The following is a 17,942-nucleotide window of genomic DNA, read 5'->3' on the forward strand; positions in this document are numbered from 1 at the left end:
AGCCTAGGTAAAATTTATCGTAAACTCTCGCCTTCTATTTCAAATCCTCCGGTACTAAGAATTCTAAGATCTTATAGCAGAGGCATAGTTTTTACCACAACCTTTGAGCCTTCTTTTACCGAAAACTGCGCGGCGTCGACTCTAATCGATTGTCTAGGTAGAATAGTAAAAGCTACTCTCCTACCTCCCCGCTGGGGCAAAGCTCTCGATTGCTCTTAACTGCTAGACCTTACTATTCTAACAAGCGTTTATAGCGATCATAGGGTATTTTGTGGATATCGATTGGGTATATTATGAGATACTTCTAGGCTTTATGCCGGTTTATAGCTAGTATACCGGCGCTTACTTGGTAGAGGTTCTCCTCGGTATTCTTTCTGACTATAGGATCGTTGATAGGGTGATTGCAATTACTACTAATAATGCGTTAAACAATAAAACTATAGTTGAAAGTCTTTGTGAATCGATCTGATAGATAGATCTCCCGGATTCTACTGAGATTATACGGGTTCTATGCCTTGCCTATATGATTTAGCTGAGTCTAAAAGATCTTCTTGGCTTAATGAAGGCCAATCTAAAGAATGATAAAACCGCGACTGTATAGTCAGAAGAAAATGGGGGTATCCTTTAGTAAGCAAAGCTATAGAAGGGAATTATTTATATACTTGCAAAGGTATATATCTAACCTCTATAAAGGTATCTTATATTAATTATGATTATAGGTTCGCGCTTTTGCTGTATTTATTAATACTAGCCTATAGCGACGGGAGGCCTTTCTAAATCTCTAGAGCGACGGAATAAAGCTGGCTCTAATCTAAGATGTCCGTACTCGGTGGAATTCTATATATCTTATACTCTAGCGTGCTAAGCGTCTTCAGACAATATTCTAGCGGTATTGTACAGAGTACTAGCGCCCTAAGTTCTATATTAGTAAAGGGGAGTAGCGCCAAATCGATTACCTACTCTGTATCACAAAGCCTTTCTATAAGTGGACGGTCGGTCTATCAAAGATCAAGACAACAACTATTCACAATGTTTTTATAGTATATAACCGGCTATTTATATATTTTGAATAATCCTAGGCCCGACTTCGTCGTAAGAAGGTGCCCTGGAAGAAGGCTATACTAGCGGCTCTTGAAGCTGGAAGGGAAAAGCTTTCGGTATACTACCAATTAACAGAGGAAGCCTATAGTAGCTTATACGCTATAGGTACCATTCTTGCTCCCTAGTATAAGCTTAAGTTTTTTGAAGGCCTAGAATGGTTAGGTTAGGTTCAGCTTAATAATACTATTTCCTTTTGGTATGATATATATAAGTCTTCGCTTTATAGCTATCTTAAAGACTATTCGAAATATCAGCTAGAAAGGGAAGTACTACCTATAGCGATACCTTCGGTATATTATATAGAGGATGAAATGGTAAGCCTTCTCGCTGAGGATTAGCTACCGCCCCTACTACTATCAAAAGCTACTGGTTGGGAAGAAGAACTTAAGGGATATCTCAATCTTGGTAAGTTTATACTATCCTTTTACAATTTTACGAACTATGTTACTAACTCTCTATAGAATGGAGCGTAACGAATCTATGCTATTTCTGGAGGGAGAATGCGCGTAACTTTCCGATACTCGTAGGACTTATACGGGACGTCTTTTCGATCCCAGCCATAGGCGCAGGTGTTGAGCGTCTCTTTAGTACTACTCGCGATATTTGCTATTACCGACGGGGCTCTTTAAATGAATCGACGATTTAAGATCTAATGATACTCCGTTGTTTATTAAGGTTTGATATTAGAGATAAAGAAACTGAGGATACTGTTCAACCTGAATCCGTTCTTAACTAAGACGAAAGAACAGAGATTGACGAACAAAGGGAGGCAGGACTTCCTGACTATACGCTAGAGCCAATCAGTAATAGTGAAGATGGCGAAGACAGTGTAGACGATGAAGCCGACAACGTTAATCTAGACAATATGGATACCGCCACAGAAGAGGCAGAGCCAGATCATTCTATACGCTACTAATTACCAGTGATTCCGTTCAGTCAACAACGTCCCCAAAGAGAACGCAAGCGACGAAGAGATGATGATTTGTATACTTATATATAATAGAGATAGATTAGTATAGAATTTTTTAACAGCTGTTAAAATATCAAATTCTACTGTCTATCAGAAATTGCGCTCTAGATATAGCACTGCAAATCTACTATTTTTGTCCTAATACCAAGCCCAAAGTATTATTATCTCTATTCTTTGAGTAATTAAAATACCCAAAAAAACAGTGGCATTCTTCATAAGTTATGCAGGTCACATTTTTCTATATGTTTGCACTGTTTATAGTCCCATGGGAGTCCCATCAAAGTCCCATGGGAGCGGACTGGACCGCTTAGTCCCATTCTTGGCACTCCCATGGGACCACTCCCATGGGAGTTGGCAAGGTCTATAGAACACAGATTGCTCGAGCAGGACGTAACGGGTGATTCGGGCTCATATAGTCAAACGCATCAATCATCGGGGTCGCGCCCGCATTCTCGGGCATTACTGTCCTATCGCCTTCATTACTAGGCTGGTAATCGTCGTCATCAGATCCGTTATCTTCGATGACGGTGGCTTCGTGTGCCATTACGGTTTAGACTGCGACATCGCCCATGGACGGGCGGGTGGGCAGTGCCCACGGGCCTTATGTAAGCGGGCGATGGGCACTATCCATACGCCCATGGACGGGCCCTACCCTTAGGGCCCATTGTCCATGGACACCGTGGGCGCCTATGGGCCTTTTTAGTAAGCAGAATTTCTTGACCTCGTGACCTGTATTATTTGTGCATTTTTTCTCTGTATTTTTGAGTAATTCGATTACATGTACAATGACTTGATACTACTGTCAATTTTCTGACCGAGGTCAGAAATGAGCTTTAGAAGCCTTTATATAACAACTTGACACATTGTCACTTTTTTGACCGGGGTCAGAAATGAGCCTTGGAAGCCTTTGCATAATGACTTAGGCATTCATTATATTTATACATTCATACTAATACGATACAAATTGATCATCATTGGGTTTTCCACGCTTCCTTGCTTCTCTTAAACTAGGGCGCTTTTAAGTGCTACCCTTATCTCTATAATAAGGGAGATGAGGACTGCTCTTATCTTGGCTGTCGACTAGCTCACTTCTCTGTCGCTTCCGCGTACTTAGTACTATAGAAGGACGAGGAAGCTGACTCTCCATTATAAACTCATACTCGATCAGTCCAACAGGATCATTATCCTCGGAATCCTTACTATCGCTGATTGGTTCAGGTATGTCAGTGGTAAGCTCAGCCTCTCTCTGTTCGTCTGCTTCTTGCATTGAATCTAAGGACGTATCCTTATCGGGTAGTTCTTCTATTTCAATGTCGAACTGGGTTTTATACCGGAATATTATAATATCCTGGACTGTCTTCGTACTCAGCCGCCTACGTCGGTAGTGGCAGATATCCCGTGCTGAATTGAAAAGACGTTTAACTCCAGCGCCTGTTGCAGGAATAGAGAGAATGTCGCGAGTAATACTGGAAAGAATTGAGAATTTATTCTTATATTCCTTCTAGAATTGTAAAGGATCGACCTTTCTCCTTGCTATTATAGGTATTAGTATTCCTGCTCGTAATAACAGTGAATATAACGTACGCTTTTCAAGGTATCTAGTAAGTTCGTGCTCCGACGTTGATAGATTAGAGTGGATGTGAGGCAGAAGGTTAAGGAGGGCGTCTAGGTCACTTGTACTGGCTGAGTGACGCTTAGGGGGTTGCTCTTCTCGTAGGGACCGTATCTGAGTGTGTCTTTGGGCGTAAGGAGCTATGAACTGGCGAAGCGTTTCCTTATACTGATCACTCCAGTTTGTGTCGTTCTCCGATATACCCTACGCCTTACTTGAGAAGAAGTGAAGCTTATGCTGGGGTGTAAGAATTGTTCCAATCGCGTAGAGACTACTATAGATCTCTTTCGTCTTTGTGTAGTAAGAGGTAAGCTTTGCTATCCTAGTATTGAGGGCTTATAGCATCGCCTTCTTCTAAGGTATGGTTTTCGGAGTGAGCCGTGCAATCGATTCCTCGAAGTGCTCAAAGAGGGCGTTATAAATACCAAAAATATGATGTACTGTTATCTCTTTGGTCTTTGAAAGTACTGTGGTAAAGCGATAGAACGGCTCTGTGATATATAGGAGGTAGTCGACCTGCCGCCATTCTGCCTTACTGAGTTTGTATTTCTGAGTCCCAATGTTATCACAGTATTTATCGCAGGGCTTGCTGAGGCGTTTCGCACGACGAAGTATCAAGAAGGTAGAATTCCAGCGGGTGCGGATATCTTGGATAGGCGTAAGTTTTGCTCTATTGGTCTAGAGACGGAAGAAATCATCGCGACGTTGGGGGCTTGCATTAATGAATACAGCAAGCCCTCGAATCTAGATAGTTATTAGATATATTAAGTGATAAACAAAGTGATACACTTACCTTAATAAGGGTTTGTATAATGACTTGTTTACTCTGTGAAGCACGGAGCGATCGAGCTTGGGCTTAGGCTTGGATATCTGAAACATTCCGATCTGTGGTATCGTTCTGGGGATCGGCCTTCACCGATCCAAGTAGCTCGCGAAGGCTTAGCTGGATAACATATGTAAGATAAGGGATTCGAACAACTACCGGGCTATTCGGTAGTTTAAGGGAGTCAATAGAGTCTTGAACTGCCTGTACTAAAGTTGTGTTATTTGACGCGTTATCTGATGTAATCGCTAATACACGATCAGTAATATCAAGCTTCTTAAAGATCTCTATAAGTACTTCACTTAGATTCACACCAGAATGCGCCCTATTAAGTGGTTCGAAACCAAGTAGGAGCTTACGGTAATTCCAGTCTCGGTCGATAAAGTACCCTGTGATTGCTATGAATGCCTGCTGAAAAGGCGATGTCCAGTAGTCGAGGGCAATTGAGAGCTTCGCATCTTGTGGTAAGGTAGCGAGAATTGAATGTTGCTCCTCGTCGACCAATTTCTTGAGCCGGCGTTGAGTAGTGCGAGGATGGAGTAAAGTGGGTTTAGCTGGAGCCTTTTGTGCTATTCGAATCAAGGAAGCAAATTGCTTCCTCTCAAGTACCCGGAAAGGGAGGTTCAGACTGGTAAGACATTCAATCTGCTCTCTTTCCCATTTATTATTCGAGAATTTTGAGTTATAAGATAACTCTAGTGCCTAATATGTAATATGTTAGTTATCTTGAAGGGTATAATAATATAAGACTTACCGGTATATGCTGTATGGTCTCCTTAATCGACTGTTGTGTAGCCTTGCTTTTACTACCCTTTTGGTATTTGCCTGAGGCTAGATGCCGCTTGAGTGTATTGGTGCCGCTTTGCTTTGTACTTGGATGAGGCAATGTAACCCTATACGTCCGATATATGACCAAAGGTTCGCCTGTAATATGATGTGCTACCTGGTCGAAGTTCTCCTAGACATCTGATATGTGTTTTGCATCCTATCGTAGCCTTTGTTGTGTCTCAGTACTGCTGCCGCGTACTGTGGTACGCTACTACTCGATAAACTTTACTTTGGACGCGTTGTTTATCGCGTCGTAGAGGATAAACTGCTTTCTCCGATCGGGGCCGACGCGTTTGAGAGAGCAATCAAGAATAGCCGGTTGAGTGAACTCGGACTCTATTAGTGAGATAGAAGTCTGTTAGCTGTTGAAGAGACTGGGATCAATATTTGGATTAAGGTTAGGATTAAATATATCGGCGATGTAGGAGAGGTCTGGTTGGGAGCTCGGAGGAAGTGAAGAAGGCCTACGGTATAGGCACTAGGTTGGGACATGGTTAATGTGATGTAAGGGATAATATAACGACTATAGGAGAGTGAGTGATCTGAACTTATAATAGGTAACTTGCGACCGTGTGAAATGAGGATTACTAGTAAAAGGGGTGCTTTCTATAGATCTGATAGATCGTAAATTGAGTGTAGACCCACTATATATTATAAGCTGATTAGCTATAAGTGTCTTTGTCTATGGGCACGCCCGTGGGCACGCCTATGGGAACATACCTAAACGCCCATCTTGAGTTACAATCGAAGGATTTAAAACTCCCAGAATAATAATACAAGTCTTTGAGTGATATAATTGACAGAATTTAGTGATATAAGCTTATAAAATAAGAATTATACTAATTATCTTTCGATCTACCTATAAGAAATATACCAGAGTAAGAGATAAAGTAGAATCTATAAGTAGTATTTTACTTATAGAAAATGCTAGGTATGTACCACTGACTTGAATATATATCTTCAAGCTGTTACAGTATGATTTGATAAGTTAATAAAAATACCACACAATATGATGTATTTCGATTAAAATTTTATTCCAATTCGTATCATATATATACTAGTTTCTCATATACATAGATATTTCAGTAAAATTTATAGATGTTGTAGATTAAAACTGCCATTTTACATGGAGTTGGCAAAACAGGTGTAAATAACAGTTATTTATTATGCAAAGTCAGCGAGTTATACGTCCATTTTGGGTGACTTTATGCAATAGTGGGCATCGTGGGCATGCCCGCCGTGGGCATGCCCGTGGGCCTTGGGCGTTATGGACGGGCACTCGAAAATCCAAATAGCCCAAGGCCCACCGTGGACGGGCCTTGGGCACCTCCTAGGTGCCCATGGACGGGCGATGTCGCAGTCTATTACGGTTTCTCTTCTTGTTCGTCCTTTCCGTTCCATATCCTCAGGCCCTCGAGCGCTAGTGGGTTCGTTGGATTTGGGCGTCATTTTGTCTTTGTTGTCGTCGGTTGTCTTTGTTGTCGTCGGTTGTCTTTGTTGTCGTCGGTTGTCTTTGTTGTCGTCGGTTGTCTTTGTTGTCGTCGGTTGTCTTTGTTGTCGTCGGTTGTCTTTGTTGTCGTCGGTTGTCTTTGTTGTCGTCGGTTGTCTTTGTTGTCGTCGGTTATCAGGGTTGGCGCTACGTAATGTGAGGGTCTCACGTATACGTAGATGGGGACTGAGTTTCGTAGATGAATAACCAATATTAAAGAAAGCTATAGTCGACTCTAGATACAAGACGTAGCGCGAGGAAGCAAAAGGAACGAGCTTCCTCGCGTTCAGGGGAACCCATGTGCACCATGTGGGTCCCGCAGATCATTTCTCCAAACATCCTGTATACTTCATGCCAATCTCTGACAATATCAAACCTCAAAGCACTTATGGCGAAACCCACCTTTGACTTCAGTCACACATATAGAATGGAATTGCAACTTCTATAGTTGATCTGTGAATAAAATTGATGAAAAATGCATTGGACCGATCTACGAGTTTGAAATGGTTACGTAGAACTTTCTCATCCCAGGAGGGCAGCATGCGCTCCTGGGAACTTATTGGCGCCCAGGAACTCCACTGGATACTGTCAGGGATGCGGTTGCTTGGGTTTTACCACTAGGCTAACAGGCCAAAAAGGCACAATGTTTGGTCAGCGACCAAACACCCAAGCTACTATATATGCTCGATCTCTGACAGATACTCCTGGAGACGGACTTCCTATCCCAGGAATGGCCTCATGGTTCCCAGGAACCCTTAATTTCCACGAATCCGCATGAAGGCGGGTTTACACTCCAGAATTCGAAGCACAGAGTACATTGATTTCCGCTGAGCTGTGAGATTAATGGGTTACTCAAGTCAACCCTAAGAGTTAAGGCACGACTCTGCACCCACCCCTTAATCCTAGTTGCCGCCTAATTTGCGGGGCCTCTTCCCCCAACTTTTAGGGCTCCCCCAGGGCGGAATGTACCCCTAGAACCCGCAATTTCAATTTCAATTCCAAGGGCTTTGACTTTGAACCTGGGAAGATAAAGACACTTCAAAGGTTGGCGGAATGAATTATAATAGCAATTGATGTCTGCGGCCACATGGCCACGAGCATACCTCGTGTTGCTGCCAACATTGCGTTCTAAGGTGGTGCATTATGCATCACTGTCGGAGCTTGCCCAGGTGTGGCTGCCTGATTGGTCAGACTCCGGCGCAGTAGATAGTGGCAGAGTGACAGAGTGGCAGAGTGACAGAGTGGCAGAGTGACAGAGTGGCAGAGTGACAGAGTGGCAGAGTGACAGAGTGGCAGAGTGACAGAGTGGCAGAGTGACAGCTTCTCTGTCTCTGTCTCTCTCTCTCTCTCCCAGGGCTGCTTCCTCTGCTCATCTCCCGCAATACATACAATATCGTCGTACATGCTTAGTCTTCCGATAATCACGAACTGAAGAAATGGATGAATTTGTTCACAAATTATATACTAGAGTTCGACTTGAGTCTCAGCTAAACAGCTGACGTTGAAGCTGATTCGCTGGCACTACTGCTGGAAGAAGTTTCCGCATCATTCCACAAATACAACGGACCAGAACAGCAAGTCTTGCCCGTCTGTAACGTCTGCGAGCATCGAGCATCATCCAGTGACGGGTTGACGGCCACGAACAAAGCATGTGTGATACTTTCTTGGGCACAGATTCCAACACAGGTCTCATTGGCAGCAGCCTCATGCCATCTTCCACAATTGAGGGTTGTTCCCTCGGCCATAGTCGCGTTTGTCGGCGGGGCAGCCCAGGCCTCGCTATATCCGTTTGATTTGCCGGGAGTAGTTGAACCTGTACCGGCTGTTGCATTGGAGTGCGCACCACCGGGCGCCGACAGACAAAGATTATTGCCGTAAATCTTGCTGGCAATTTGCAGATTGTCACAGTCGAAGGAGATCCACGGGTTGTATTTGCGGAGATCCCCGGTTGAAAGCGAGTAGGCGTACTCGATCGCGGTACAATTGTTTGTTGGCTCGAGTGAGTATGTATCTTCGCAAGTTAAAGGAAGACAAAGCTTGAGGCCTGCTTTGATGGAGAAGCAATCCACAATTTTCTCTTGGTTACCCGTGTAAAGTGACGCGGATGAGACCTTGTTTGCCGCTGCGATGGATGTGCAGTTGTCACCTTTGACTGTTGTGTAGTAATTATCCGAGACACAGAACTCGTCTTCCTCCTCGATGGTCGCCCAGGGGATTTCAAGGATGTCGGTAGGTCCGGAGAGGCCGCATCGTTTGTTCAGTTCTACCAGAACTTCTTGGTAGTAGTCGTCGTACATCGAGTAAGGCGTCTGTTGCATCATCTGGAGACGAGTTGTGTAGCAGTAAGAGCAAGCTTCGCTTTCAGGCATATCTGCGGTGCTTTGAACCAAAGTAAAATCACTGATGACGTCTTGCAGAGAAAGAGTTAGTTACATGCACCGTGGGGAGAAGTCTGTAACATACCATTGCAGTATTTGCCTGTGGCTTTATCTTTGCTGCAAGTTTCATTGTAACCGGCCCAGATACGGCCACCATATAGCTCCGGAGGAGAGCCGCTGATGTTATATCCGCCGCAGTTATTTTGCACAGCCCCGAACCACTCACTCAGGCTCTCGCCACAGCTAGTGTCACAGACAAGGTCCGTCAGGGTATCATTGTTCAACGAGCCATGCCATTTGCGAGACATCATGTTCTCAAGGTATGTCTCACACTTGATATTTGCTGCCAATGAAGTTTTGCAAGTGTCCGGAAGATCGATCTTCTCCAGGCTGTCAGAGCTGTAGATAGAAAAGCCGTCGAATTTCCTCTGGCCAATAGTCATATCCAAACCACCGATCCAGACGAGAATCGAAGAAAGAAGCCCGTTGACGTTGTCCTTGGCGTATGTCGGAACACCTTGGAAGGGGGTGACCATTTCCACAATTGCCCTGGTACAGAGATTGTAAATCCAAAGATCATGACTTTGCTCAATCTCAAACCCGCGTTGCTGGCAATCGTTTGTATCGAGACATTTCTGAGAATAATCTGAGTACCAGCTGTACAGACCGCTGCCCAAAACCCAGATAGAAGTTGAATCAATGATACGTACGGCCCAAGAGAATGCACATGCAGCAGTGGTTGAGTCACAATTCTTGAACAATGGGTCATTAGGGAATGAGCCCGGTGTGAATGGACTGGGAGCCAGGGGAACAGGTTGGTAGTATGGTGATTCTGTTTGAATCATCCCCATAAGGATGTTGCTTGCACCAGAAAGTTGATACTGGTAGAGTGTGCAATGCTCCGAGGCCGTACCGTACAGCCACGCGAGCTTACTCTCAATCAGAATACCACGTCCTGCATATACATCAATTTGATCCTGGGTGGTCACATCCATATCGTGATCAGCGACCCAAACCCAGATGTTCTCCAGATAGGCGTTTGAAGAAGGTGTGAGATGAAGGAGAAGAGATGCCGCAATACAACCAGGCTTGACTTTGCCTGACTGTTTGGGACATTGAGCCTTTTGTAGCTTGGATCCAATGGCTCCGCCAATGCGAATATGAGAGTCCCACATCGCAGCAGATCCTTGGACAGACTCTGCGACGTTCCACTGCACGAGAATTGCTCCGGCAGTGGGGCCCGAAACAGTGAAAAGCATGTCTTGAATCTCAACAATACCAACATCGCCCTCAACTCCCACCTGGACGGCCACATACGGATTGTCAACATCCTCGAACTTCTTTCCTGTTGCCATGATTTGAGACCAAGCTTGTCCGATGATGCGGGAGCCGACAGGAACCTTCAGTGTATCCTGAATCATGTATAATCCGAAGGGGAAGTAGACAACCGAAGAAATGTTGGCGGCGTAGGAAAGAACAGAGTTGAGAATGACGGTGTCATCAGTGCTGCCATCACCCTTTGCGCCGAAAGTCCGAACGTTGATAATATCACTTGCCTTAATGTCCTCGTATTGAGGTCATCGGCGGGTAAAGAGATTGGACTTGACGTAAGCTTGGGTTCCAAGCAGCTTCTTGCTCATGGATCCGGTAGTGATGTCTGCACCGGACACAAAAGATCCTGTGCCTTCAGCGTCGGTGACCCTACCGAATCCCCAGGCATCCTTGAGAACCTCATCACCTCCTGCTAGGAGAACTTGGTTTTTGACGTCATCTGTGATGGCCGTTTTGACATTGAAAAAGCCCACATTTTTCAAAAGCAGGGAGGTCGAGTTTTCGGCATAGAGAGAGGTGATGATACCATTTGCCGTGTTTGCAATGATGGCATCAGCCAAAACGAGAGATCCAACACCTTGACCGGTACCCAGGGCGCCGCCACCCTAATTCAAGTAAGCTTCATGTTTGACCAATAGTTCATGTTCGGAATAATAAAACATACCCCGCCGACGATAGTCAAACCGTTCGTACACGACTCAATGACATAGTCCTGCATAGTCCATGCCCAATCCCAGTGAACCTGAAGGGCTGTGTTGCACTGAACAAAGACGAGTTGACTTGAAGTAAATTGTTGGTTGCCAAAGTATGCACTGTCATTCATCACATTAGAAGGCATCCAAGAAAAGAAATCCAGATGATTCTGGTATGTGGCTTACCCAAAGTTGCCTCCCACAAATGTGAGGTCTGCGAGGAAACCACCCGAGCCGTTCTCCATATAGATTCCCTGCTGTGTATTGCTGGGAACATCCGAGTTATATACCATGTAGAACTCGATGTTCTCTAGAGAGGTTCCCTGAGCAACCTGCCAGTGAATGGCACAGATATAGGCCGAGGTATCCGTTTGGCGAATGTCGATTTTGAAATTCCTCACACTGCGCAGGAAATTGTTTTGATTGACATACCATTGCTCGTCATCACTGACATAGACATCGGAAGTGATGACACCCAGACCGACGAAGCTAGAGGCTGCCAGGATAGTTGGCACATTGATCGGCTTTTAGTAAGTTAGTGGGAGCTTTCGTTTGACCTGCTAGATTGTAGTACTCACGTCTCCCAGGAACTCCGTATTATAGTATTGAATCAACGGAGAGCTGACAAGGTAGGTGCCTTTGGGGAACCAAACTGTAGCAGGATAGATAGTACTAGAGCCGCAGTCAGGGCCACATCTACCTCCCTCGGAAATAGCACGGTTGATGGCCGCTGTGTCGTCTGTGACTCCGTCACCAACAGCGCCATAGTCTTTGACATTTCTCCAAACCTAGAGAACATTGATCAGGAGCGGTTCTTAGTTCAAAGAAGCAAGGGAAAGATGAAAGAGGGCCACAGGTCACACAAGATTAATACAGCATGATCAGCGAGACAAACGAAGTGAAAGTGCAGAAAGGGGGGATGATGTTGAATGGGAAATTTACCTTGTAGCCGCTGGGTGCGAATGGACTTTGACCGGTCTGGTCCACTGTGGCCATCCAGTACTCAGAAGCAGCATCACGCTTGTTGAGCGTCGCTTTGGCAGTCTTGTTGTCACCTATGTGGCCAGTCTCATCACCACTTTCAAATGCACTGTAACCATAGAGTCCATTTGGTCTGAGCAGGGCCTGTGCTGGGGTATTGGTATGTCTGCGGCCTTTGCCGTACTTCTCTCGAATATTCGCTGCAACCTGAGGCTGATTGCCTGTTGGTTTGTTGACGGTGGACTCAGCGACAATGCGAGCAGCCTTAGCCAGCTCAGGTGGAATCACGTAAGGACTGTTTCCGCTCGTTTTATTCGAAGAAGAATCTCTGGTCTGAAGACGGGCAATATTCACAGACTCGGGGCTGTAGTCCAAAGGCTTAGCAGTCGCCCTTGTGCCCTTGCGGGGCTCAGAAAAGGTATCTTTGTTAAAATTGGGATTCTCCGTTCGATCTTTGTTGACTTCTTTTAAAACCGCGAGTGCATTTTGTACCATTTCGCGCGCATCGCCATGACCGGTTGCGCTCGCATTGCCACGCTTGTGATGGAGATGACTATGATGAAGATGATTGTGGTGAGTTTGAGTATTATCGGCCCACACTGGAACCCAGAAGATCGTCAGGGCCAGTGCCGCGATCAGCGGCAACAAGCCTTGATCGGAAAACCGTGATCTACCACTCAGTCTCATCTTCATTCAAACCTCGCGGCATAGATGAAAGGCCTCCCAACACCAGGGGAATACTTAACCATAAATCCGTCTCGCCTCGGCCGGAGCTCGCGACCCAATTCCATCCACGCTACTTGATGCAACCCGACATTTCTTCCACCAAATTTCGCTAAGCGATGGGCCGGAAGTTTCCGTTGATACTAAGAGGCTCTATACTCAGGGTCCTCTTCACGTTGAACCAACCAGGAGATCGCATGTTACCCATTTTTGGATTCTGGCATGCGCTACCCGGCTTGGCCATATTGATGTCTCAGCCTCTTCCCGAAGCTACTGCACGCTCCAGCGAAGAAGCGAAATGAGCCTCCATCGGGGGCCAGATACAATGTATTGTGCTAGTCGAAGCTAGCGTTTGACAATACCATTATCCACCGGGGGCTACCAGTTATAGCGGTGCAGAGACAGACACGAGAGACCTTCGTTTTGAGCTTCATACTTGCAGGATATGAGACCAATGCTGGCGTGCCTATCTTCGCCAAGTTCAAGCAAGCTTTTCCGAATTCTATCAACCGCGATATAGTACTGACATCTGTCGCGGATCAGCCGGTAAGGGTAAACGCCAAGAGCGCCAAGAGGCCCACCAAGCCCTATCGCGAACTGCGCCAAGAATACCACTCTACTCCGTACTACAACAGCCTCGATGGGGCCTCACTATAGTTCTTCATTGTTTTTACGCTTGAGAAATGCATGCAGGGAGAATTTTCCACAGCTACGGAGTAAATAGTTTGAACTATCAAGCACCGGATCAGAATTGAGGAGATTAATCCCTCACGCTAACACGGAGGAGGGCCTTGGCTACGTCCAGTAGCATCTGAGTACGGGATACCGGATGATAGAAGAAAATTTAGTAGAAGTAATAGAAAACGAGATCGCACCCTGCGAGAAAGATTTGTGAAGCACAATGGGGGCCTTCCATTTCAATCGGAGCCTTCTCTGGCTTTTTGGCCTAACTTGTCTCTTCTTGTTGTGCCAGAATGCCCAAGCCGCAGGCTGCAGTGCTCTCGCTCCTTGTGCCACTGGCTGCTGCAACAAATTCGGCTACTGCGGAATAACCGATGACTTCTCCGGTGCCGATTGTGTCGCTAGCTGTGATTTTGAACCAGAGTGCTCTGCTTCAAAACCCTGTGCTCAGGGATGTTGCAACAAATTTGGATTCTGCGGTTTAGGACCTGACTGTAAGATTTGATCTCGCCCAATTTTTTTAACTTCAATCTCTAACACTTCATTTCTAGTCTGTGGTGACGACTGTGTTGCGAACTGCGAGAGAAAGTCCGAGTGCGATCCCGGAAAATACGGCGATTATGCCGAGTCTAAGAAATGTCCCTTGAATGTCTGCTGCTCCAAGTTCGGTTTCTGTGGAACCACCAAGGACTTTTGCGGCACCAAGAAAGTCAAGCGTCCCTCATGCCCAAACAAAGACAGCTTGAACCGAGTTGTTGGATACTACGAAAGCTGGAGCGTTAATCGCCCATGCAACGTCTTCTATCCTGATCAGATCCCAGTTGGAGTATACACTCATCTCAACTATGCTTTTGCTTCAGTTGACCCCGAATCCTTCGCGGTCCTGGCTCCCAGCGAGTCTGAGAAAAAGCTCATGAAGAGATTGACCGATCTCAAGAAGGCCGACCCTGATCTCAAAGTCTTCATTGCCATTGGAGGATGGACTTTCAATGATCCTGGTCCAACTCGAACGGTCTTCTCCGATATTGCACGCTCAGAAGCAAACCAGAAGAAGTTCATTGCCTCTTTGAAGACAGACATTCATGACTGATTACAACTTTGATGGCGTTGATCTTGATTGGGAATATCCAACTGCAGATGATCGCGGTGGACGTGAAGAGGACTTCAAAAACCTCCCCAAATTCCTCGCCAACCTCAAGAAGTCTCTTAAAGGAACAGGTGGCCGTGATGGGGTTAGCATAACCTTGCCTGCCTCATACTGGTATCTGCAACACTTTGATCTCGAAAACTTACACAAACATGTCGACTTTTTCAACATAATGTCCTACGATCTTCACGGAAAATGGGATTTGGGAAACCAATGGCTTGATCCTGTTCTCAACTCGCACACCAATCTGACCGAGATCAAAAATGCCATGGACCTCATCTGGCGTAACGACGTCCCCTCCGACAAGGTGGTTCTTGGATTGGCATTCCACGCTCGTGTTTTCTCTGCTTCGGACCCTGCCTGCATGGACCCTGGATGCCCCTTCGTCTCGGGTGGTAACCCAGGTCCCTGCAGTGATGAAGTTAGCATCCTACTCAACTCTGAAGTCAAGGATATCATGAGCGAGAAAAAACTCACATCAAAACTCGACAAAGATGCTGCCGTCAAGATACTCAAGTTTGACACCAATCAGTGGCTCACATACGACGACGAGGAAACCCTCGAGATGAAAACCGACTTTGCGAAATCCCAGTGTCTTGGTGGTGTCATGGTTTGGGCAGTTTCTCACGATCACCCATCTGGCAACTTTTCCACTGCGTTGGCAAAAAAGACCGGCCGAAAAGTCACCTCACTAGCCTTTGACAAGACGAAGGACTCAATGGAAGTCCAGAAGACTCATCTCCAATGTCGATGGACCAATTGCTTTGAGAGCTGTCCCAGTGGATGGACAACTGTTGCTCGCACTGACAAGGGTGCTCGCGGGGACGAGAGGATGTGGGATAACACCGGATGTGGTGGTGATGGACAGCATACCTTCTGCTGTCCGCCCGACTCTGAGCAGCCCAAGTGTGGTTGGTATACGCATAACAACGGTCACTGCAAATCAGACTGCCCGTCAGGGTACGTGGAAGTTGGGTCGAATTTCCAGCATTGCAGCAACAACGACAACGACTACCAGGCTGCATGTTGTACAACCGACACAAACAGCATGAAGCTTTACTCTCAGTGTGACTGGGCTGGCAGTGCGCCGGGTTGTGATAGCGGAGAGTGCCCAAGCAACATGGAATATTTCCTGAACTCAACGACTGGCAGTGGTGGAAACTACTGCAACGCGAAAAGCGTCAAATATACCTGGAACGGCAATGAAGGTACTTCCTGGGAGACGCGAAAGTACTGCTGCGATGACGACGACAAGACCAAATGGGACGACTGCGAATGGAGAGACGACATTGGTTTGGCGCTTGCCGATGGTGTTGTCAAAGATTACTGCTACAGCGGCTGTCCCAGTGACAAGGTCCGCGTCGCCATGGATCAACACCGAGACGGCTGCAAAGGTGACGGTGGAAAGTCCATGTGCTGTAGCGCGAACTATGTCACGAAGACGAAGCGATCCTACACTGATTCTGAAAGCCGCCTTGAGTCTAACGTGAAAGCATTCATGAAAAACCCAGACTGCGGCAGCGATGCCTACAACTTCAAGCGCGATTTGGAAAGCATGGAATTTGTGGGCCTCTCCTCTGGGGAATACAACCACACATCGGTCTTACACCGTCGTTTTGATACCAGGCCGTATGAGTCTATGCGCGGTCTGATGCTCGATATCGGCTTCACGCTTGTGGCAGGCCAAGCAGCCATCGAAATTTGGGACAAGAACGTTGCTTCTGTCTACAAGAATTTTGCGGTCGATAAAATCCAGTCATGGCTGAAGAAGAACCCCGAATGGAAGGAAGATGGAATGGTCGATTATTCCGCCTTGATAGTCTGCAACATGGACATATTCGACGACAAGATTGGAGGTGAAGACAGTGAGATCAGCTGCGAATACGCATATCGATCCTGCTGTCCAGACGGACAAGAAGACTGTAGTGATGAGGATTCAGACGACGATGATGACGGAGGCAACCTCGAGGCACGGAGTTTGGAAAAGAGAGCGGGTCCCCGGCCCTCCAGAGTACCTTTCCGCAATGGGGGTTCCCTTAACTGGGAATCTTTCTCGGTATGTTAAGAGACCCCCCTTCGATTTGACTCCTGACTAAATCACGGAAATCACAGTATAGAAGCAGTGGTGAATGGGCCGTAGGCCACCCCATTTGGAACCATGCATATGAATATCGAGGCGAGGCTGAATGTCTGGATACAACCCTTGGGAGTCAAAGGATCACCACTGCGAGGGGCAGGCGACCCTATTCAGGTAATATTCCCTTTATGGCTTTGAATATGGCTGGGTTCTCTCCAGCTTTTTGACATCTCTCATTTCTTCATTGCCTTGTTGTGATTTGACTGACCGAATGCAGCGGAATATTACATTGAACTGAACACGATTCAAGGGTTCCTCAGAAACGGTTACGCAGGAAGGTTGTCAACTGGAGGACAACCCAGAAACTCTGCCCTACCTCGTCCATTCCTGGAAGCCCTCAACACGCCTATGCTGCGTGTTGCACCTCCAATGGCAGGTGGGGAGGCATCGTCAACCCCGCTCGTAAGAGTCATGAATGCTCTTGGAAGCAGATCAAATGAACAAAATTTCATGGTTCTCCTTCAGGGCCTAAATTTGATCAAAAGTCGGGTAAGACCTTGAAACCCCGTATCCTGGCTCAATCGTGGGGGCTTCTTTTACTGATTCATTTTCTAGATGTGGCGTGATGCCACAAGATATGCGAACATGACCACTCAAATGGAGCTCGATAATCCGAACGAAGCCCTACAAAGCATCAGATCTGTCATCACTGTCATGAATTATCTGAATGATCCTCGAGTACGTCCTCGTATGGTTGCCACTTCAAATGAAATCCGCAGGGAGTGGGGCCTAGTAGACCAGCAGTGGACCGCCGATGGAAATGATGCAGTCTATGCCCAGGATTGGTGGGATCAATGGTTCCGAGACCGGCTTCAGCATATTGGAACAACGAATACCAATTGGGCCCTTAGCAGCATAGCTGACATGAGACGACTGTGGGCAGTGAGGACGGGATCCAATGTCGCACCTACTATCGAGACTCTGGATAAGATGAAGGCGGATGCGACGGATATGAAGATTGACATGGATGATCTGGATTGAAGCTGAGCAACCATGTGAATTGATAGATAGATGTATATAGTTCATACAAGAGAACTTTCAAATCGGG

General features: G+C 46.3%; 2 protein-coding genes across 2 annotated transcripts; one reads left to right on the forward strand and one right to left on the reverse strand.

Moving 5' to 3' along the window:
- Positions 1-8,310: 8,310 nt before the first annotated feature.
- Positions 8,311-12,893, reverse strand: N7487_005294 (uncharacterized protein; the record flags this gene model as incomplete). Its single annotated transcript, XM_056873041.1, has 7 exons — positions 8,311-9,233; positions 9,287-10,766; positions 10,809-11,138; positions 11,198-11,345; positions 11,412-11,749; positions 11,804-12,013; positions 12,168-12,893. 7 exons carry the CDS (start codon positions 12,891-12,893, stop codon positions 8,311-8,313), a joined length of 4,155 nt encoding a protein of 1,384 aa, XP_056730761.1.
- Positions 12,894-13,830: 937 nt separating this feature from the next.
- N7487_005295 (uncharacterized protein) lies at positions 13,831-17,875 on the forward strand (the record flags this gene model as incomplete). Its single annotated transcript, XM_056873042.1, is given in 6 exon segments — positions 13,831-14,104; positions 14,162-14,663; positions 14,683-16,813; positions 16,870-17,008; positions 17,145-17,383; positions 17,450-17,875. The coding sequence occupies 6 exon segments, from the start codon at positions 13,831-13,833 to the stop codon at positions 17,873-17,875; spliced, it is 3,711 nt and encodes a 1,236-aa protein (XP_056730762.1).
- Positions 17,876-17,942: the final 67 nt, after the last annotated feature.

Source organism: Penicillium crustosum (assembly GCF_028827405.1).
Source record: "Penicillium crustosum strain IBT 35664 chromosome Unknown utg000002l_segment0_segment0, whole genome shotgun sequence".
Taxonomy (NCBI): domain Eukaryota; kingdom Fungi; phylum Ascomycota; class Eurotiomycetes; order Eurotiales; family Aspergillaceae; genus Penicillium; species Penicillium crustosum.